The 22,857-nt window shown below is 30.9% G+C and overlaps 3 protein-coding genes across 4 annotated transcripts; 2 read left to right on the forward strand and 1 right to left on the reverse strand.

Moving 5' to 3' along the window:
• On the reverse strand, positions 1–5,351 carry LOC111993784 (elicitor-responsive protein 3). Of its 2 annotated transcripts, XM_065778078.1 has the most exons (6): positions 5,198–5,351; positions 4,999–5,084; positions 1,722–1,787; positions 1,288–1,414; positions 802–916; positions 1–338 (listed from the first exon to the last, which is right to left on the reverse strand). In XM_065778078.1, exons 2-6 carry the CDS (start codon positions 5,063–5,065, stop codon positions 105–107), a joined length of 609 nt encoding a protein of 202 aa, XP_065634150.1. In that variant the 5' UTR covers positions 5,066–5,084; positions 5,198–5,351; the 3' UTR covers positions 1–104. The 2 variants fall into 2 exon arrangements, with proteins under 2 accessions (XP_065634150.1, XP_023881383.2); XM_024025615.2 differs by lacking the exon at positions 5,198–5,351 and having other exon boundaries at positions 4,999–5,140.
• Positions 5,352–10,529: 5,178 nt separating this feature from the next.
• LOC136061239 (uncharacterized) lies at positions 10,530–14,206 on the forward strand. Its single transcript, XM_065778080.1, has 2 exons — positions 10,530–10,630; positions 13,117–14,206. The coding sequence occupies exons 1-2, from the start codon at positions 10,530–10,532 to the stop codon at positions 14,204–14,206; spliced, it is 1,191 nt and encodes a 396-aa protein (XP_065634152.1).
• Positions 14,207–16,822: 2,616 nt separating this feature from the next.
• On the forward strand, positions 16,823–18,475 carry LOC111991621 (uncharacterized). The gene is made up of 3 exons (XM_024023412.2): positions 16,823–17,160; positions 17,714–17,860; positions 17,999–18,475. The coding sequence occupies exons 1-3, from the start codon at positions 16,942–16,944 to the stop codon at positions 18,140–18,142; spliced, it is 510 nt and encodes a 169-aa protein (XP_023879180.2). The 5' UTR covers positions 16,823–16,941; the 3' UTR covers positions 18,143–18,475.
• Positions 18,476–22,857: the final 4,382 nt, after the last annotated feature.

Here is a 22,857-nt window from a genome sequence, read left to right on the forward strand (position 1 = left end):
ATTCTTTGTTCATTCCATCATCAGCTGGTTCAATTTAAACAAACCTCCCACAGTCACACAGCAAAACATAAGGTATTATAAAAACTAGCAAAGTGGTAGGAAGGTCAATCCTGGAAAGTGGATTCTTTCCATCCCCCATAACTCTCCTCTTCCCTTGATGATTCTTTCCATCCACCATAGCTTTTCTCTTCTCTTGATGATTCTTTCCATCCACCGTAGTTCACCTCCATTGAGGATTCTTTCCATTCACCATAGGTCTCCTCTTTCCTTGATGATTCCTTCCATCCACCATAGTTCACCTCCTCTTCACAGCACCCCTGTCCTCGACAACTCTCGCTCTGCAACAAATAATGGAGGTATGAGTCTTGGGCATTAACAATGCACACGAGATTTCAGTAGTTATTGTGTTGTTCAAAGTGACAACAATGAATAAATGTAGATCACATTGCTCGCTCTCTCCCTCTCTCTCTCTCTCAATACATAAGTTTAAATAAGCTCCTATTGCCTTATCTTAAATTTTCGTTATCTAGTGCAATTATACCTTGGGTAGTCTAATAGTAACATCAATAAGTCTAGGACATAATATTGTCATAAGTTTAGGACACTAGGTGATATTGCTCCAAAGCTTACCATTAATTCTATCAACGATTCAACTAGTAAAAAAAAATTACGAAAAAAATTGTGGTCATATTAATATTGTAGAATGGTCCCTTCTAAAATATCTAAATTCAGTTAAGCAAGAGCTAGAGTTAAACAGGTGACTGATAATAAAATTATAAAGAAATACAAAATAAGAGAAACCTCGGGGGTGAAAGTCAGGCCAACTCTGATTTCTCCACAATATTCTCCGTCCTTGACAACACTGTATGCAGTTGGAGGGAGACTTCCTTCCATGAACAGTGGCTCTAAAGGAATGCTGCAGGGTGATGAAGCAAAATTATTTATTATTTTTTTATGAGTAATAAAGCAATATTATATATAAGTAACTAATGTATGTTTGACATAAGTACTCTACGAGGGTCAAGCTTATTTTCCTATTAATGTAAACGACATGAAATCTAACTGTTATTGAAACTGCAGTTTGGAAGTTGGAGTGGAAAAGATTATTGATTCTAAAAGGCATTTGTAATTATCTCAATCTTACTTATCCAAAAAAAGAAGAAGAAGAATTATATCAAGAATTTTACTGTACAAAACATAAAAACAATATATACACATAAATATGCACGGTATTCTATATAAAAAAAGAAAAAGAAAAAGGTACACGGTGAAAGAATGATAACTCACGTAGCGTCTCCTACAAAATCATCCTTAGTGAAAGTATCTTTGTCCATTATCTTCAGATTGAGTTCTGAAGCACCATCACTGATTGTGAAAACGAAGTTCTCGTTCCATTGTGGTTCAGATCCTTGACCTGCATGTACCATTTATTATGTTCATAAATTATAAAAGACAACATAATATTTGCTTGACGACACAAAGTTATATTATTATATATCCTACTTGAACATAATCAAGTTAAAAAGTGCACCTTTCTTCTCCCCACACCCCCCAAAAAAAAAGAAAAAAGTTAAGAAGTGTACCAGTGAATTTATTGACAAATTGCTCTACTTTGGATAAGATTGCTTAGTTTACAGTATATCTATATTCTAAAAGCGAGTTTCATGCCCAAAAATAAAGGTAAACAATTAATCCAGTATAAAAGATGGTTAGAAATGTACCTGATGATACAGTGCTTCTCTGTTCCTGTGTCCGGCAAGTTAGAATGACAAAGGGATCCATATTGGCTGCTCATCAACACTCAATCCATCACATAATTTACATCAATTTTTTGATTTCCATTCAAATTCACAAGGAATAAAATCATGTTTAATTATCACAAACATTGTCTTTGTCATTGCATCAAGGTCCAACCTTAAAAAAAATACTAATGGAGATCCAAACATTTAAAATCAATTGATTAAAACGGCTAGTATGAAATTCTACCCTACTTATTACAGTTGCATAGCTGTTGTCAAGTGAAATATAATGTGGCTTCTCTCTCTCCATGTGTTTGTGTCAAGTAGGACTATAAATGATCAAAGTTAGTTGTTTATGAATAATTTAGACTCCATGTGTTTATGAAAAAAAGTTTGTTTATGTTTATTTATCTAACAAACAAGTCTCAGCTTAATTTTAGACTCAACCATTTTTTTTAACAAGCGGTAGAAGTTTTATTGATTAGAAAAGTACAATGTATTTATGATAGTAAACCCACTGCACTTGAAGCAAATACAAACAAAATAATAAAGAGATGAGCTAACAAAAATTAGGAAATCAGACATGAAAATATTATGCATAAAACTCCAAGTACGAGACCACCCAAACAAAGTCAAAGACTTCAACAGATCTACAGGTCTCTCAATACTTTCAAACGTATGGGAATATAAGAATTGCATTCCTGCTAGATTAACCACATAAGACAAGTTGATACCATATTCCAAACATTAGAAGAAAATTTTCCCAACTAATTCCTTCATGCAAAAAGAAGAGAAGCAATATATTGTATTCGGCATTACTCGTTGAACCCCAAACATATTAGACTCAACTATTAAATGAGACAAGTTCAAATGTAATAATATATTCATAAATAAACTTGTGAGTATGATGTTAATTTGAGAATGTATATAATGTGTTTATATATATGTATATATATATATATATTTTTTTTTTAAAAGTAAATGAAACTTTATTAAAAAATACAAAATAAAGGTACATCAAAAACAGTTACCAGGGTACACAAGGAGTGTACAAAGGAAAACAAAATGCCATATAAAACTGCAAAAATCTAGAAAATTCATCAAAGAAGAAAAAATAAGACCACTAAAAGCAGTAATCCACTCAAATAAAGATACAATGAAACAGTACTTCAGCTCAAAGATATAACATATATTTGAAAAGGAATTATATAAATTTGTAAATAATTAAATAGCATATTTAATTATATTTTATAATTTATTGATAACATAAATAGTCTATATATTAGTAAAAATTATATATAATTTTTAAAAATACAAGGTTTGTAAATTTAATTTTTATAATTTCTTTAAAAAAAATCATCATATATAATCAAGTTATATAATATAATCTCAACTATAATTTATTAGTGATTTCTTATTAGCATAGATTATTTAAGGCGTAAATTTTTTTATTATGTACATTTTAGGAAAAAATAAATTAATCAAGTAACTCATAAGTAAGCTCGAACTTATTTAACAAGAAAAGGACTCAAATAAAATGTGACTCGTGTTCAAATAAAATTAAAAAGTCACTCCTAAACCTTTAATATACACCTCATCTTATCTCGTCTAACCTTGTAAATGAGCTAGCGTATATATAAAATTGATGGATGGTATATATGTATAAATTATTTGAGAAATAACACATTGGGAAATCCCAATTAAGAGTTAATATAACATATAAAAACACCACTTGACTCAATAGCTTAAACTTATGGTTTGAACCCAATTATGTTATATTAACAATTAATTTGTCATTTGTCTCTAATGTGTGGCACTTCCATACTTAATTAATCACATGCTTCACACATGAACGTTACAACAAATATCTCCCTTCATGTGTGAGCATTCTAACAAGTGACTTGTGGCATTTCATTTAATCTCTATTGTAAATGAAATCCTTTTTTTTTTCTTAACAATCCAAGTACCTCACATTACTTAACTAATCACACTAACTTCACTTGTGAACACTAAAACACAAATATTAATCCCATCAAGTGGCAATTGACTATCACCTCATATTAAAATAATAATGTTATGTGTCTATTTATATAATTTTATTAAAGTGTAAGCTGGACAAAAGGACTAAGCAAATTCATTAAGAATTTAATAGTACTAATTTTAGGGTGGCTTAGGGGTTTACAACTATAAGACATCCACCTACGATCCTTTCATTCTCATTAATTACATAGTAAAAAACAAAAATAAAAGCTAATCCATTCTAATTTTTGGTCAAGTGTCTTAAATTATATTTCAAATTCATTCAAAGTTTGTAAACAATCGGTACAACATAAAACTAATTCACACTTATTTAAAGCTATTTCAATCCATAGGATTACTCTAACCCATTTGAAACTAACCCAAATTCTTTTTAAAAAGTTATCACTAAATAATTAACTCAAATATAAATTCATTCTAAATTTAATTTTGTTAGCATCCCTACACACTAATGACATAATATGAATTATAATGAAATGAAATATATAATCCTAAAATGGTGCACATTATTATTTTTGAAAGAGAACTTAAGAGATAAAATTAATTTTAAAATTAGAGTTTTGATATGCACATAAGTATATTTGAATTATAAAGAGTTTTATTTATTTATTTATTTTTTTTTTATAGAAACAAACACACACATGGAAGAGAGAATAAGGTTCTAATACCAATATAAAAGAGATTAAAAAGAAAAGGAAAAAGAAAAAGAAACAAAAGAGGGTTAATTATAATGAAAGATTTTACATTTATCAATCAAAAGATAATATTAGCGAGGGATTCCAAATACTCATCCCCCTCCCTCTAAACATAGAGCTAAAGGGAAAATCAGATTTAGCCATAATAATAATACTCTTTTTTTTTTTTTTTTTTTATATATATAATAAAAAAATCCTCAGTGTAGAAGTTTCTCCAAATAAGTTAAGAATATAGTAAAAGATCTAGGTTAACATCAACAACCGCTATATTATGATTGTCTAGACTCTGATTCACTATCAGAAACAATCGGATAAATTAAAAAAAATAAAGATAGCAAGAAAGAATATATGCAATATATATATGTTATATATATCAGAAGCAGAATTCAAATCGATCCATAGCTATATATAATGAAACAACAGAAAGCATATCTCTCTATCATTTCTCATGTATATATCCACTAAAGATATAGCAACCAGCAATGATATATGTTATATGTAGAGAGAGAGAGAGAGAGAGAGATTACAGAAAAAATCGGTGTCGTTGAGGTCTTTGGCACTAACGAGAAGAACTTCAAGCGTTCCTTGCGGCATCTTTGGAGAGATCACTCACCTGGGAAATTGAAAAGCAATAGTCAGAAGATTACTCTCTCTCTCTCTCTCTCTCTCTCTCTGTGTCTGTAGGAGTGTTTGTGTTCGTAACTGATAGTAGTACTTGTCTTCTACACGTTGACAGTACTGACTATCCCAGGAATCTAAACGCCCGGGCATGCTGGCTAGTAAATTTTCAAGGGTATAAAAGTAATTTAAATATTTAAATTATTTAAAAGGAAATTATGTATTAATTAAGTTATAGGATAGGATACTAGAATCTAAAGAAATCATTTCTCTTTGCATTTTCTTTCTTTTTCTCTCTTTCATTCTAACCCAAAGAAAAAAAAAAAAAAAAGATCGAATAGCTAGATCATTTCTCTATCCTTCTCTCCCCTTTTGTCCAACCAAATATGGTATTAGTGATTTAGATTTTAGTGTTCCATTTTATATGATCTACAATTTGCTATGTTTATGATTTTTTCCATTTTATAAGGGAAAAAAATTAACAAAATGTAATTGATGGAATATAAAATTAACAACATATTAATAACAATACAAATGTCATCTCTAAAAAGAAGGAAAAAGATAGAAATAAGTATTATTACCTTATTGATCACTAATCAACTTACACATTCTTTCCATTTAATGCAACTTCATGCATATGTGCCATATCTTTCCTTTTTAGCCCCAAATCGTGATATCATATATATTTATTAAATTAAATTTGAAAACCAATTAGAATTCAAATTAATTTCAAACTATTATTTAATTTTGCGTCATGTGTGCAATTTACTTTTCCTAATTTTGGCACCAAATAACTTATTTATACTCAGCAAGAAAATCAAAATGACCATCTCACTCATCTAAGTAAGACCATTTTATCATCACTACTATTGAATTAATGTTTCCGTGCGTAAACATGAATTATAGCCTATTGAATCCACTACTATTGTTGTTTGAGGGATGCTGTAAGTGGGTTTAGATAGACTTATAGGATTTATTTAAGATTAATGGGAATTATAACACATTTATTCACATAAATAATATATCTATTATGTCATGGTGAGAGTTTCTAAAATAAATATTGGGAGTTACAATGCAAAACAACTCTCTTCCCCACCCCCCCCCCACCCCCCGCGCGCGCGCAAACTCTCACTTAAAAATTGAAACTTCTACATCTTCTCATTTACCAATTAACTTTAATACAAACATAATAAGAAATTTTGCATTTTATTGATCAATTAATATATATACATATACATATATATATATATATTAAATTCGATAATTACAATGAGAGAGAGTACGTAGATTTAAATACTGAATGTTCTCATTAGAAATACCAGGAAGTGCCAACAGTTGAGCCTTAATGCATCAACATCAACAGTATTGTTGAAATATCATTATGGCATAAATGTAATGCTATTACTATAATACTTGCGAAGTTAGCATGGACTTCTTTAGTGTGGGCACAAAAAATTAATTACCTCTAAGTATAGTAACACAAAAAATCTCATTACTTTTTTTTTTTTTTTTTTGGTGTTATTATACTTTTGATTGGTGTTACTTGTTTTTTGAGATTACATATTATGATTGGTGTATAATAAAAATAGTGTTAGCAGTAGACTCATGTAAAATTGATATTCATCAATCAAGACTTATTACGCCAACAAATTGTTAAAAAAAGTTGTGAAATTGTATCTCTACCATTACTTTTTTACACCATCTACAAAGGAATGGAGAGAGAATAATCTCAATTCTAGGGCCATCCACCACTTAAATCTAGTCGTCTCCTTTATTAACGCACTTTCCTTACACTTAATTTAGGGTGCGTTCTAGCAGCTGCGTTTGCATTTGTTTCTAGCGCGTTTTTTGGGTTGGTCCATGGCACTGTTCATGGACCAGCCAAGTGCTAAAAACAGGTGAACAGTAATTTGTAACAATAAAAAAAAAAATATATAATATATATATATATATATATTTGCTACAGTGTTTTCAGCAATAAGTTTTTTGTTTTCAGCAAAATAAGCGGTATCCAAACACACATTTATTATTATTTTTTAATAAATGTGATAGAATTTAAACTTATATCGCTCACAAATGATAATTGCTCTTTATCATTAGGCCTAAAACATTAATTGGCTTTTGGTATATGCAAATTTTGAATCTCATATTCCTTATTCAATGACAAGAGACTTAACTTATTTTGTTTTGGGATAACTAATCGAAATCCACCTTAATTTGTTTTGGATAGCTTCACTGTTCAACTAATCGAAATCGAAATCCACCTTAATTTTTTATTTTGGGATCACTAATTTAGATCTATTGTAAGAAGTTGTTGCTCGGTCTTGTCAAGTATATTAATATTGTGTCACTAAAAATGTTGCCGCACTTTGCTGTGAGAGAGAGGACTAGCTCCTTGAAAAAAAAAAGAATGTATCTTATACATTAGATATATATATATATATATATATATATACCTTTTTTACTTTATAGTGTGGATCCATACAATTGTGGGGCTTCAAGACCCGCTTCTCATCACTTATGAAACCCATAAATATGTGGATCTATGTGCTGTGAGGGAGGGATTTAATGTAATCCATGATTATTTTCCCTCACTTTTGAACAGTATCAGAAAGGAGTTTACAAGAAAATCCGACTTACAACTACCCATAACAAAGGGAAGTTTGTGATGCGGATAAGTAAGGTCATAGTCTGTTTTCCTTTCTTGGTTTGGTTGTTTATGTTTTTCCAATGTTTATCTTGTGAATAACTATAACTTGCGGTGTATTAAACTTTGAATTACGATGATGCACTTGACTTAGAAGCTAATTATGAAATTTTATTTTTAGCAGAATAATTTTATGGATGAGTCAAACTAACATTTTGGTGAGTCAGTGATTGTTGAGTGGCTACTTTAATGTTTACAGTTTACTATTGATGCATTGATAGATGAATAATCTAAATGTTATGAATGTAGTTGAGCAGTGCCTCAAATATGTACTTATTCACATCCATTGATCTCAAAAGCAAAGGAAGGAATGTCCCATGATTAAATACCCATATTTCACATCAAAATGTTAACGTATGCCTTTTAAATTATTTATTTATAAAAGAAAATAAAAGTATAAAACATATATGTCGTTCATCCAACATATATGCAATTTTAAATATTTGTATTGTGGCACATACTTTTAAAATATATTCGGCTGTTATGACATCACTGTAATTTTTTTTAAGACTTTCTCCTCTCTTCCTCTGTGTGTGTTAAAAATACTTAGTATTTAAAAAAAAATTAATTTTTTGATGAACAAAATTTTAATTTTTTAAGAGAATACTGCTGTTACAACTCTGTCCTTGGGGAAAAAAAAAAAAAACTGATAATGTTAAAGAAAAGGTTAAGAAAAGCATTGAAATTTTAGTTAGTGAAAATCTTGCAACTTTAATGACTAAGTTAGTTAATGAAAATCTTGAACTATTGAAATTAAGTTAGGAAAATCATTAATGACTAATGGCATGTTTGGATGTTTAAAAAAGGAGGGGGAGTAGAGTAGAGGGAGAGAGAGTAATGCAATTACCTTATTTGGAAGTTTTTAAAGAATGAGGGGGAGGGGTTTGGGGGAGTTTGGAGGGGTTTGGACTCCCTCTAGCCCCCCAATTTTAATTCCCCCAAATTGGAGAGATTTGGAGGGGGAGTAGAGTACATAAACTATTGACCAAGTAAATTACCTAATTTACCCTTATTATATTAACAAAATTACACAAGGGGAAGGACTAATTACTCCCTTCCCCCTTACTAATTTTAAAAACATCCAAATAAGGTAGAGGTGAATCATTCTCCTCTACTCTCCTCCCCACTACTCCCCTTCCCTCTACTCCCCTCTACTCTCCTCTCTCTCTAAACTTCCAAACAAGCCATAAGTTCATGCAATTTTATAGCCACCTAGCAATTTTATATTACTACGCCAAGTAACTCATCTTAGCGTCAAGAGTTTTGTAACTTAACTGACACTTATTAGTATTTCTAATGAAGATATAGTAAGTTCAAATAAATCATCTTAGTGCTATGAGCCTTATAACTCAATTAGCACTTACTAGTATTTCAAATGAAAACGTCTAGGATTCAAATCCTCTCTCCCGTTATAACTATCAAACTATTCCCTAACAAAAAAATAAAAATAATCTCAACTAACTATACAGTTCAAAATTAATTCAGTGAAGCACTTTAAATACTAGACCAGTTAGAGTGGCAAATTTTGGAGGAGGTATCTCATCGAACAGTTCTATGAGACCCTAATGTCATAGTACTACCATATGATACCCATAAATATTTGGATTCCACATGATAGAGTGAGTGGTTTTAATCATCTTAACCAATTAATTCAATGAAGCACTTGAGTAGACCAGCTATGGGGCTAATCTTGGAGGAGGTATCTCATCCAACAATTCTATGAGACCCTAATATCATAAAATGTGATACCCATTATTATGTGAATTCGACTGCTAAAGTGAATGATTTTATTATGTAGTTGGTTCATAAGATAATTTTCACTCATTTTGAATATCGTCTCATATATGACATACCCCATTAGTTTTTTTTATTAATAAAAATCCAATCATCTCCATTGTGCGAAAGAGAACATATTTCATATATTGGACGTACATTAAATGTATGTACTCTCTATAAAGTGTGGATTCTATACAACTATATGATCGTCGCAAAGCCCTGTTCTCATCGCATATGGGCCCATAAATATGCGAATCCCACATTTGGATGAAGTGATTTCATATAATTAACTATAGGAGTAAAATATATATATATATATTATATTATATATATGAAGTGTGAGTTTGGGAAATTGTGAGTCTTCTTGATACGCACGCAATTTAAGGAGAGAGGAAATTACAAAACCAACGGGAAGCTTGTGGTGCGTTGTCGTTTGGAGTTCGGAGTCCCTCTGCCGAGTCCTATATGTATATATATATAACACTTTCCCGCTAACTCTTAACTCTCTCGGTAAACCTTTATCTCTTTCGACAATCATGCTCCTATATATGCACTCCCCCACTCTCTCTATCTCTCTCTCTCTCTTTCTTTAAATCTCCTCTTAATTCTTAAACCCGTACGGCCGTACCCACTTTCTGTTTCTACTTTTCACTTAAGTTTTTAGCCGTTATTGCGTTTTCCCAAAAAAAAAAAAAAAAATTTTGAGAAAGCCAAGAAACTCTTTGTTTTCGTTCAAAACCATAACGTCTCCTTTGATCTTGCTTTCATCTCTGTTTCGTTTACTCTGTTATGTGTTTGACTGTTAAATAATTAATATTGAGGATCTCTTAATTGGTTGTGTTTAATAGTCAGGGTGTGGCTTAGAGATCGAGTTTGATTTTTTTTTTTTTTAAGGCTTTATTAAATTAAAAGTCTTTCTTTGTGGGGTCTTGGTTATATGTGTTAACCTTAAAGATAATGGAGGAAACTAGAGAATGTGATGAGAAGAGGGAGGAGGGCATAGTTTCTACAAGTAGCAGATGTGGTAATGCCATTCTCAAGACAGTCTGTTTTCAAGGGTTAGTGTTTCTCATTGGATGTGTTGTAATACTAATATATATATATATATATAATTTTGGATTGATTTAAAGATAAAAGCTTGGTTTAGCTTATTATTCTCTCTTAAAATTGGCAATGATGAAATTTCATAGTTTAATAATCTTTTTTACTTGCACAAGCCTCCAGTTTTGTGGGATCTGAAAGAAGTGATTGATAGGCAACTTTGCCTTGATTTATTTTTTTCAATTTATTTTTGGAAACTGATTGGCAAACTCGAACCGCCACTTGTTGTTTGGAAAGCACTTAACATCTCAAAAACCCTTTTAATTCCGTTCATATACTTAGAAGACCAAGGAAAAAGAAAGTTTTGCACTTTGGGTATTATGTGTTTTTATTATCCAAAAAACCAACATTACCTCGTGCAAAATAGTAACACAATACTCCACAAGAAGTCAAAAATGGAAAAGTATAATAATAATTAAATTTCTTGCTGGACTGATGTATAAATTACCTCACAAAGCAGAGGTAGCCTAAGAAAGTATCAGTAATAATCAAGAAAACCAGAAAATATCATTAACAAACTATAACTAATTCTAACTAATTACAAAATACAAAATGCTAAACAATTTCTAATAGACCTTAGGTTGCTTCCTCCACTTCATTGAGTCCAATACACTTGGTTAAGTATAATTATTCACTATTTGGATAATAAAAACACATAATACCCAAAGTGCAAAACTTTCTTTTTCCTTGGTCTTCTAAGTATATGAACGGAATTAAAAGGGTTTTTGAGATGTTAAGTGCTTTCCAAACAACAAGTGGCGGTTCGAGTTTGCCAATCAGTCTCCAAAAATAAATTGAAAAAAATAAATCAAGGCAAAGTTGCCTATCAATCACTTCTTTCAGATCCCACAAAACTGGAGGCTTGTGCAAGTAAAAAAGATTATTAAACTATGAAATTTCATCATTGCCAATTTTAAGAGAGAATAATAAGCTAAACCAAGCTTTTATCTTTAAATCAATCCAAAATTATATATATATATTAGTATTACAACACATCCAATGAGAAACACTAACCCTTGAAAACAGACTGTCTTGAGAATGGCATTACCACATCTGCTACTTGTAGAAACTATGCCCTCCTCCCTCTTCTCATCACATTCTCTAGTTTCCTCCATTATCTTTAAGGTTAACACATATAACCAAGACCCCACAAAGAAAGACTTTTAATTTAATAAAGCCTTAAAAAAAGAAAAAAATCAAACTCGATCTCTAAGCCACACCCTGACTATTAAACACAACCAATTAAGAGATCCTCAATATTAATTATTTAACAATCAAACACATAACAGAGTAAACGAAACAGAGATGAAAGCAAGATCAAAGGAGACGTTATGGTTTTGAACGAAAACAAAGAGTTTCTTGGCTTTCTCAATTTTTTTTTTTTTTTGGAAAACGCAATAACGGCTANATGGAAGGAAAGGAGTGGACAAAAAATCAGATAAGAATTACTACATTTCAAATCAATGGATACAAATTCTAGGAAAAATTCACGTAGGTTTAGCCTAGGTGCCTAACCAAGCAATTAACTTCATAAAAATACTAATAATAATTTGAATTATCCAGAAACTATCTTCATGGCAAGAGAATAACCAACACCTGGTCATTTCAATTACGTACACACCAAAACTCATGTTTATAGAGAGAGACAGATGTTTGTAATTTCCATCTCCTTATATAATAATTCAAGTCTTTGGTTTTCATGTAAAACAGTAAAAGTTCTGCAGTGATACCTTCCAGGTAGCAACTTTGCAATTTCAGCCCACTTGTTTCCATACATTTGGTGGGCGTTAATGAGAATCGACTCCTCTTCTTTGGTCCATGCAGTCTTTTTTATATTCGGATTTAAATGGTTGTGCACCTGAACAAAGAAAAAAAAAGTACCACATAATTTTGAGTAATGTCAACTATAAGGTTTTTAAATAGGATTTTTTTTTTTTTTTTTTTTTTGGGAGGGAGGTGTTTGACAATCGGTAATTGTCATCTCTAATCAATATTTGAGTTAATCAGAAATTAATTATGTTAATAGTAAGTTGTTGTTTTGGGGTTTATGAGGTTATATCATTCTGTGTTTTTCACATGAGTGTTGGGAGATGCATCATGCACGTTCTTGTTTTATAGGTAAAACTAAATTTTACCATCAATATTTTCCTTACATCTATGAGGATTAGTTTATTATTGGCTTGATATGATTCTTACAGAGAGCATGCTGTATCAATATGAGCTTTGCTTGATCAAGGCAATTATATGCAGGGCTAGTATTTAATCAGTTTTTAGCCTTTTTACCTGAACTAATGTTTTAGTCTACCCTGTCAATTTAATGGACCATAAAATTGTAGTTACAATATACTTTGGGATATTATAGCATGCATATTGTTAGAGTCTTTTTTTAAAGTTGTATATGAGGAACTTCTTGTGATTTAATATGTTATTTTTAAATGAACAGGACTGAAAATTCAATAAAAAATCACTGGAACTGTTCAGTTGCGAAGAAAGTAACAGTTTTATCTTCTGATTTGTACACTCGTGAAACAAAGGCAGAAAGTAGAGAGCCTAAGGAGGTTAACCAAATTGATGATCAGAAAGTTAACTGGAAGGGAAGTGCAGATAATTGTTCACTAGATTTGGTTCTTGGAATTGCTCAGGGAAAGGATAGCGATTCAAAACTACCTAGAAAAAATGATAAAACAAAACTACCTAGAACAATTTTTGATGATGGCAGTGCAGCTTCCCTCATTCATCAAGGAAATTTTCAAAAAATAATTCATGAGACTTCCGAAGCACTTTCTGGAACCTTGCAACTCTCTTTAAGAACACCATCAGATGTTCCTATTTGTAATAAAACAACAAGTAATTTCCATCAAAGGCCAGCTTTTCCTGATTCTGGTAAGAGATTGTCTGAATCTTTTTCTGAACCACAATACAATGTATTTTCTGGAGATTACTTTGAAAATGGGAATTCCAAATTGAGTGGCCAATTTAAAAATTCCCTTTCATATGGGATGACGCCTGAAGTTCATAAGGAAAATAAAGTTGTTGGAGCTGCTGAGGATACAATTCCTGGTCGCTTGTGCTATAGGCCACTCCAATGGAAGGATTTAAATATTCTTTTGAAAACTGACAGTTTTCCGGATACAGATAGTTATATCCAAACAATATCAAGTCCAATTTTGTTCCATACACCACCAACCCAGAATAAAGGAGTAAATGTTGATTGTAGCAGTCTAGATTCTATATTGAGGAGTGCTGCAAGGACTTTTAATACTCCATCTATCATAAGAAAACGAAGACTTCAAATTTCTGAGAAAATTGAGTATGTCAATCACGATGACTATAACTCTGAAAATGGTGGAAGTCTCTCAAATGAGAAGCAACTTGTACTGCCTCCTCTGAAGTCTCAGAAGCTTGAAACATCTGCGGTAAAATCTATAGAAAAACGCCTTGAACCTGCATTTGATGCTGAGTGGGATTCTGCCAATATTGTTTCTAGAACTACAGTTGCAGACGATTCATTTGGCGCCAATTGTGGTAAATAGGATTCATTGGATTGTTGCTGTAAAGAATTTAAGCTGCAATTTTGGTGGGTGACTTTTCCCAGGTTTGTATATTATTCAAAAAAAGTAATTAGATACATATCAATCTTCTGTTAAATGCAAACAATTTCAGTAAAAAAAAGATTCTTGATTTCCTAATTTAAAGTTTTGTGATTGTTAGCATAGTTTAGATTTTAAAATCTGTAGCAGATTGAACGAGGAGATTATAACATTTAGATATGAAGCAGGCCTGCTGATCGGACAAAAGAAATTAAATGTTACTTGAGTTGCTATTTTCAGGTGTGAGTTGTCAAAACAAAAATGGTTGGTTAGGTGGTTTCTTTCTTAACACCTGTTATAATAATTTATTTCATGCTGTCTTCTCTGCACTCTAATCCTAAATGATGTGCTTTGAGAACAAGAAGAGATATATTTGGGCAGAAGATGAAATCATGGCTCATTTGAATGCATATGAATACTTGAAATCATACGAATACTAATAAGATGTTGATATTATTCAAGTATTTGCATATTTTGAAGAATGTGGTATTCAGAGGGGATAAACAAAATCACACTCACTAGTAGTAATTTTAGACATTCCTGATGTTTTTAGCATGAGATGGATTTTTCCTTAATCCCCTCTCTCCCTTTTTTGTTTTTCTTTTTTGGGAGGAGGGGTGGCAAACTGACATGCATCAAATTTTTTCTGTATTGAAAATAATAAATTCGCCAATATAATTTTCCTTAAAGTATATGAATTATAACACAATCATACACTGAACTAGAGGGATCCATATCTATATTATCACCAAGAAAAAAGGAAAACCATGAATTTGCGACCAAACAAAGGCAAGAAGACAAAGTAACTTCATATCCATAGATATTGAGTATTTATAAACTTATTAAAAAAAAAAAAAAACACCAAAAGTTGCACAGAAGAGTAATTGCCTTGCTCCCAACACAGAAAAGCATATAAAACTTCTAAATCTTTGTGATAACTCCAATCCCCCTTAAATATGATGAAACCCTCAGTATAAATTAATATTATAATGTGTGTATTAAGTTGTAACCACAAGTTATTATGGTTTAAATATAAAATATGAGTCCTAATTTTATGAAATTTAAATTCGATGTTAAGTTTCACAATTACCTTTAGATCATTAATTTGTCTATTGTTAATGTCTAAATCTGGCCCAAACAAAAGTTTCTGAAATCTATTGATGCATTCATAAGCTAATGATCATTTTTTTTTTTTTTTTTTGAAAAGAGCTAATTATCAAATTCAAATAGAAAGCCTAAAACTAAGGCTGTTTCCAATTTTTGTGTTTACCATAAGTTATAAAAAGGAACTTTGATCAAATGTTAGGGTTTTTAATCTGCTCTGTTTGTTATGCATTTTGAGATAGGATTAGAAGGATTTTTTAGAAAGATTTTATTTAACCTAGTACATTTTTATATTAAAGATTCAAACTCATTATAAATAAGTTATTAATAATTTTAAACAGGTTTGAAGTAGTTTCAAATAGAGATTAAAAAATAGCAAGTCTGGCTTGGCCCAAGGGTCCTTCCTATGAGGAGAAGGAAAATATAGCGTGACATCAAGAGAGAAAATAAGAGATTTTTGCTTGGGAGGTAATGCAAGGAGAGAGAAAAAAATATTTAGATTTTGTCAACAACGTTGTTTTTTTTTTTTTTTTTTTTTTGTAAAGTGCACAAATCAAGGAAATTTTGTGAAGTTTTGTTTGATGTTATAAAATGTCAAAGAAAAGGTACCACATAGAGAGAGGTAGCTAAGGAGAGTTATGTGGAAAAGAGAAAGAAGATGAGAAAAAATAGCGAGTCAAGGGAAAAAAAAATTTTCACAAAGACTATTGTGGAATTTTGTATGAGTTTTGAAAGGAGCTTTCGATTATTCAAATTCCCCACCTTCATTTAAAATGTATATAAAATATGGGCTCAAAAGTAGTAATTATCTTTAATTTCTTATTGACTTCTCATGATAAGACAATAATATGGAGTTATATGTATATATTGGTATTATGCTGGTCCAAAATTGTATTAATAATTAGTGAACCATGCAACAAAAACACATTAATTATATTTATATATATATATATATATATATTAAGCCACTTTTGGTAAAATTATGATAAAGATTAAAATTACTTCAAACTTTTGTTAGTAGAATATTTATATTTTTTAAAATTTCTTAATAGAGTTTTATTTATAGTAAATTATTGGTAATAGGAATTTATTTACGTTAAAAAAAAAAAAATCTAGAATTTAAGTAATAGTGTTTTACTTTTCCATAGAGTAAAAAATTGATGGACTCACTGGCCACTGGACATGTGTCGCATATCTAATGTGTCCAATGACACTAGTCACTGGACAGAAACCAGACCCAAAATTGATAATAACGTTTAATCTACTGTGACAATCTCAAGAATAAATGAAGGTAGAGAAGTTTATCTAAAATCGAAGGATGTATGGTCAAAGAATAGCGGTTTGAGTGATAATCCTAATAATGTTGTGGTTTACGTGGTATTATCCATTATTATCACATATCGTAGGGTCAATAAGCTTCCATTCGTCAAAAAAAAAAAAAAAATCGAAGGATGTAATAGACTTAGCTTCACTGAATCATTTCACAATAACTTTGGCTGTTGGAGCCTTGGAGAGAGAGAGAAGCAAAGGCGATTCCTTCAATAACCAGTTATATAAATCATATCCAAGAATCGATGTCTGGTTCAATAACAGTCTCCAACACCAAGGAAAAACATCCTCAATATGTGTCTGCGGTCAAGCTTATGTTTGAGGACGAAGAAATTTCCGGTTCTGTCCCAGAAATTTGCAATACAAAGGACTTCTACTCTGATCTGATTCGCGCCCATCTCAAGCCCCAAACAATCCTACGTGGCCGAGTCTCCTGCCTGCTCTCCATCACACCCTCTATCAATGTAACAATTTCTACTTTTCTTTCTCTCTTTTGTTTTTTCGTCATTAATTTTAATTTTTGGTTCGTGGTTTTCTGAGTACTGTTTGGTTACTAAGAAAATGTATAGGAAAAGAAATTGAAGGAAAACTCTTTACCTGTAAAAGATAAAACTGAAGTTTATTTATTAATTTATTAAGATTTTGGCTTTGCACTTTCTGGGTATGAGTAAGAGGGAAATCGTTTAGGCTTTGTTTGACTGATGAGAAAATGAAACCACAAAAGTAGATTGGGTTTTTTCTTTCTTTTTCCATTAATTAGAGGTAGTCAGTCTATAGAAGTGTAATTCTAGGATTAGGATGTCTGAAAACAAAAAAGTCAAATCACTGATTCTTTTTTTTAGGAAAATTTTTAGTTTTATGCAATGTAAATTAGATGTGTACAATTTGCAAAATTTTTGCAAATGTGTACAATGTACATTTGTTTAGTCTAAAAATTTACATAGACAGAACAATGTAAACCTATGATTACTTTTTTTATTTGTATATTATCATTGATTCATTATCATGGCTATGTAGAATGTGTATCGTTCAGTACATGGAGGGGCAGTGGCATCTATTGCAGAGATAGTGTCAATTGCTTGTGCTAGAACTGTGGTGGCTGAGAGTAAGGAACTCTTTCTTGGGGAACTGAGCATATCCTATCTCTCCGGTGCTCAAACTAATGTAAGTTTTTGTTCCTCAACATAATGTCAATTCTTACTCCGAATAAAGTGTACTCTCTTGTTATGTTGTGTAATGTACTATGATCAATATGCCAAGAAGCCCCACAAGTGAAATTGCATTTTTTTTCTCTATACACAGGCAGAGGTGTTAGTGGATGGGTCTGTAGTGAGGAGTGGAAGAAATTTGACTGTAGTGGTAGTGGAGTTCAAACTCAACAAGACTGAGCAGTTGATCTATACTGCTCGTGCTACTTTCTATCACATGCCCGTCGCCAAGTTGTGAAGTCTTTGCGGTTTGACATATTTGAATGTTGGAATTTTACTTTGAATCCCTCCCCAATTAACATGTCAAAACTTGCTAAAATTTGCAGCGATTCAGCAGAGTATATGACATACATGATATTTAGCTGATAATGGTCTTTCACATCTGATATGCAAAAAAAAATTGGTGTAAAATTTGCAGCGATTCAGCATAGTATATTACATACATGATATTTAGCTGATAATGGTCTTTCACATCAGATATGTGAAAAATTTGGTGGGATGTTGTTGTAAAATAAAATAGTTAGTGTTTTGCCAAATGTTTGAAGTTAATTGCGGAATAGTGTTGAAGTCATGCTGAATTCTGTACTTTTAAGTGCCAAATTTAACTGCTGAGTGGTTCGAATTTAAGTGATTTTGGTACTTTTAGTGCCAAACTTGGTGCTGCAAAATTTAAGGTCCCTTGGCTGATTTTTTAGCTAAGAGCCTTCAAGTATGGTCCCTTTTCATTTACCCCTCTCTCTCTCTGTGCATGTAATTGACATTGTTACAGGCAGGACCATCCAATCACCCGCAAAACTCGACTGGCCCGATACGACATGTTACAGTCAGTTCCAATGCCTGTGATGGCTAGTGAAACTCTTTGAAACCCAATTCTTTCAGGTTTAGTTTTGAGTTTCCACACTTTTGGAGTCATTCTTAAAGCGGTATATATTATATACGTTTGGATTAGGTTTTTTAATAACTAATTTGCTTATGTACAGATTTTTAACTAAGCGCCTCAACAATTTTTTTTTTTTTAATATAACTATAATCTTGCCAACTTTTAGCAGAAAAGTTAATTTAAAAAAATTAAATTTATAGGTGATTTAACTTTATTTCGTGTTTTATGTATAACATGCATGTATTTTCTTTTCTTCTTTTGTGGAATTATTAAATTAGTAGAGCATTAGAATTAATTGTAGGAAAATAAACTTAAAGATTTATGTATTATTCAACTGTTATCTTTGAGTTTTTTTTTTTTTTTTTTTTTAAAATAATAAAAAATAAAAAAATTCGGAAGTATGGGTTTTTTTTTTTTTTTGGTGTGAAAAAAATAGAGGTCATTCTATTTCTAAGTTGAGTTGACAAATGGGATTAGGGTCATAGGAATAACAACCAATTTTAATTCAAAAGTTTTGTGTTAGAATTTGATCGACTATTTGCCAAGTCTAAAAGTGCGTTTGGAATGTCCGTTTGGAACGGTTTATTTAACTAAAATTAAAAGGTTTTTACTGAAAGTACTGTAGATAAAACTAAAAGTTGGCTAAAATAGTACAGTGAAACTTATGAATAACTTTAAAAAGTGAAATGAGATTCATAAATAGTAGTAAAAATAAGTTAAATAATAATAATAATAATAATAATAATAATAATAATAATAATAAAAGAGGCTACATTTTTCGGTCAATGTCAAACACAACTTAAGCTTTAGCTTAAATAAACTTTTAGTCTTTTTTGTACTATTAATGGATCCCATTGCATTGTATGCGGGCCTATATTGTTGGAAAAAATCAACTTATTTTTTGTATGTGCATTGGCTATTGTGTTCTTAATTCAAATCCAATTTTTTGTTTGTTATGGTATTTTTTTTTTTTTTGTCAAACTCTAGTTGACTATTGTTATAATTACCATTAATATTATGGTATTTTTTGTTAACTCTAGTTGATGGCTTTGATGAAATATGTATCTTAATTGGGGCATAACAAACTTGATAGTAAATTATAGCTAAGCCAAAAAACAATTTTATATTATTGTTGTTGTTAGTAAATATTTGTTTTTCATGTTTGAAAGTCATGTTGCATGTTCAACTATTAAAATAGAGCTATTCATTAAAAAAGCATTAAAATAGAGCTAAAATTTCACAATTTTTTTTCCTACTTTCAACACTTTTAGCTTTTTCATATGGTTAGTAAAAAAAAAAAGGTAATTAGCTAACTTTTAGTTTTATTTTTTATTTTTTATTATATATATATATATATATATACAATACTAGTTAAATAAGTTGTTCCAGGTTAGTAAAAAAAAAAGGTAATTAGCTAACTTTTAGTTTTATTTTTTATTTTTTATTATATATATATATATATATATACAATACTAGTTAAATAAGTTGTTCCCAAACAAGCCATAAATATAACACCTCTAATTTGCACGGGAGAAAGGGATGAAAGTCATGGAAGTTAATTTGCCAAAATGCAAACTTAAGTTTATATACACAATGAATTTCAAAATTTCATTAGATTTTTTCTGGTTATGATTGGTATATAATAAAAATAATGTCAATGGAAATTGTGGGAGGTCCGAGGACCGAAGAGGATTAGAACACGAAAACATCTTGTACATTTACAATCCAATCGTAGAAAGGTATCCGCCTCGAAGACTTTGCCGACCTGAGGATGTGAGGGGATATAGAATAGTGTTTCATGAGAGCTTGTAAAGAAGAGAAAGGACCATGAGGGGGGCAAAGACGATGGGAGGAAGCTTCCTGGAAAGGCATACCTTCCCCCTCCGCATTGAATGCCCTGCAACAACCTTATCAACTGCATTAATGAGGAAATGACACATGAATAGTGACTTCACAGCTAGTAGCTCTTTCTACCACCTTCGGTAGAACTTTGATGGGACAAGTATCCTAAGAAAAGCCCTGATGCATACAGATGGAGGGTCAGGATGCAAGAAGGAAGAATATATAAGGGAGGGGAACCTCCTAGTTAAAGGGTTGAACATTTTTTCTTGAAGAAAGAGAGAAAAGGAAATAGTGTGAGACATTGTGTAAAACCAGGAATATTCATGTATAAGAAACCAATCCTCGGACAAACCCGACGAGAGAATTATTCGTGACAATTACTTGAATTACACCCTTATAATACTTTGAGTTCTTCAGCCGTAAACTTAAGCTTAGTTTTGAATTGCACTTGAACTGTTTTTCTCACTCTCTACAAAAATTCTATTATTTGGGCTTGATCTGAAGGACAAAGCATCACTATTCTAATTGGGCTTGGGTCATCAATTTCTGAGTACTTACATAAATGTATATGAAAATAGTTTTGCATTAATTATAATTTTCCATTTCACATATTGTAGAAAAATAAAAAGAATAAATTTGGCTTTTTAGTAAAGAATAAAATCTGGTATGTATCTGATAAAAACAAAAATCTGTTATTTATGCAACATTTAGAAAAGTAAAATGCATTTTAGTTTTAAAGAAAAGGAAATGTAGGGTGCGTTTGCAAGCAGATGAAACTGCGTTTTGCGTTTTTTAGTGGGTCCCATGGGTACTATTCACGAACCACCAAGAACTGAAAAACGCATCCATGGGTTTTGCTACAGTGTTTTGCTTTTAAAAAATTATTTTGTTACAGTGTTTTCAACAATAAGTTTTTAGTTTTCAGCAAAATAAGCAGTATCTAAACCTGTATTTGTCCAAATTAGGAATTTTGTTATGTCATACTCATACCTAAGTAGTTATTTAGCATTTTGAGAGCATGAGGATGTTGTATTATATGAAAAGAGGTTGTATCATGATTCATGTCTCTGTAGCTAATAGGGGTGTGCATGGGTCGGATTGGGTCGGGTTGAGGGAAATTTTTTGACCCAACCCACCATGGTGAGTAAAAAAAAAATTCAATCCAACCCAACCCAACCCACATGAGTCGGGTTGGGTTGGGTTAAACCCATGGGTTTGACAAATTTTTATTATTATTATTAAACTTATTAAATATATTATTATTAGTATATATTATATATTTTTTAAAATATATAATAATAAATATTATTAGTTTTAAATATATTATATATTAGTAAATATGTATATAAATATATTATATATAAGCACTTATAGTATATATATTATTATCAGTATATATTAAATTTACAGCTGATTTTTTAAAAAATTTATCAAATATAATATATTTAAATATATAATAAATATGGGTGGGTCGGGTCGGGTTTGTAATTTTATGACCCACACTCAACCTGACCCGCTATAACAACAAAAAAAAAAATTTGTGACCCAACCCAACCCACCAAGCCTTAAAAATCGACCCAACCCGGCGGGTCGAGTTGGTTTGGCAGGTCGGTGGGTTTTCTACACCCCTAGCTGATAGACCAACAAGGAAAAAGAAAGAGGAAGAGAGAGCAGAAAAAAAAAAAAAATGGAAAAAACGACAGCGACTCCATACATCTGTGTGCCATAATTATTGAGTGCTTAGAGCATGGTATTGATGGTGTCGAAAATTTAGTAATTTGGTACCATAAAAAGTTATTTTATCTATTTTTACCATCTTATTTTACAAAACATACATCAATAGTTTTATTTAGCATTCAACATAATAAAATAATATAAATAATATAATAAAATAATATCTTACTACAATAAATAACTACCATCATCAATACAATAAAATAATACATTGTAGCTCAGCATCAAAATAATATGGGTTTGGCTCTATTGATGCTGCTCACTCACTATATTTTGATGGTAAATTTAGCATTTTAGCAAAATGCTTCCACCAATACTAATGCTTAGAGAGGCTGAGAGGCACTGTGATGATTTTTAGCTTTTCAGCATCTACATTGGTGGAGCCATATATTTAGCAATTTGGCACTACCAAAAACTATTTTATCTATTTTACTTCTTCATTTTATAACACATTCAGCATTAATGATTCTATTTTTTTAGCTACTTCATTTAAAATA

Source organism: Quercus suber, unplaced genomic scaffold (genome assembly GCF_002906115.3).
Source record: "Quercus suber isolate HL8 unplaced genomic scaffold, Cork oak 2.0 scaffold_173, whole genome shotgun sequence".
In the NCBI taxonomy this organism is placed as follows: Eukaryota; Viridiplantae; Streptophyta; class Magnoliopsida; order Fagales; family Fagaceae; genus Quercus; species Quercus suber.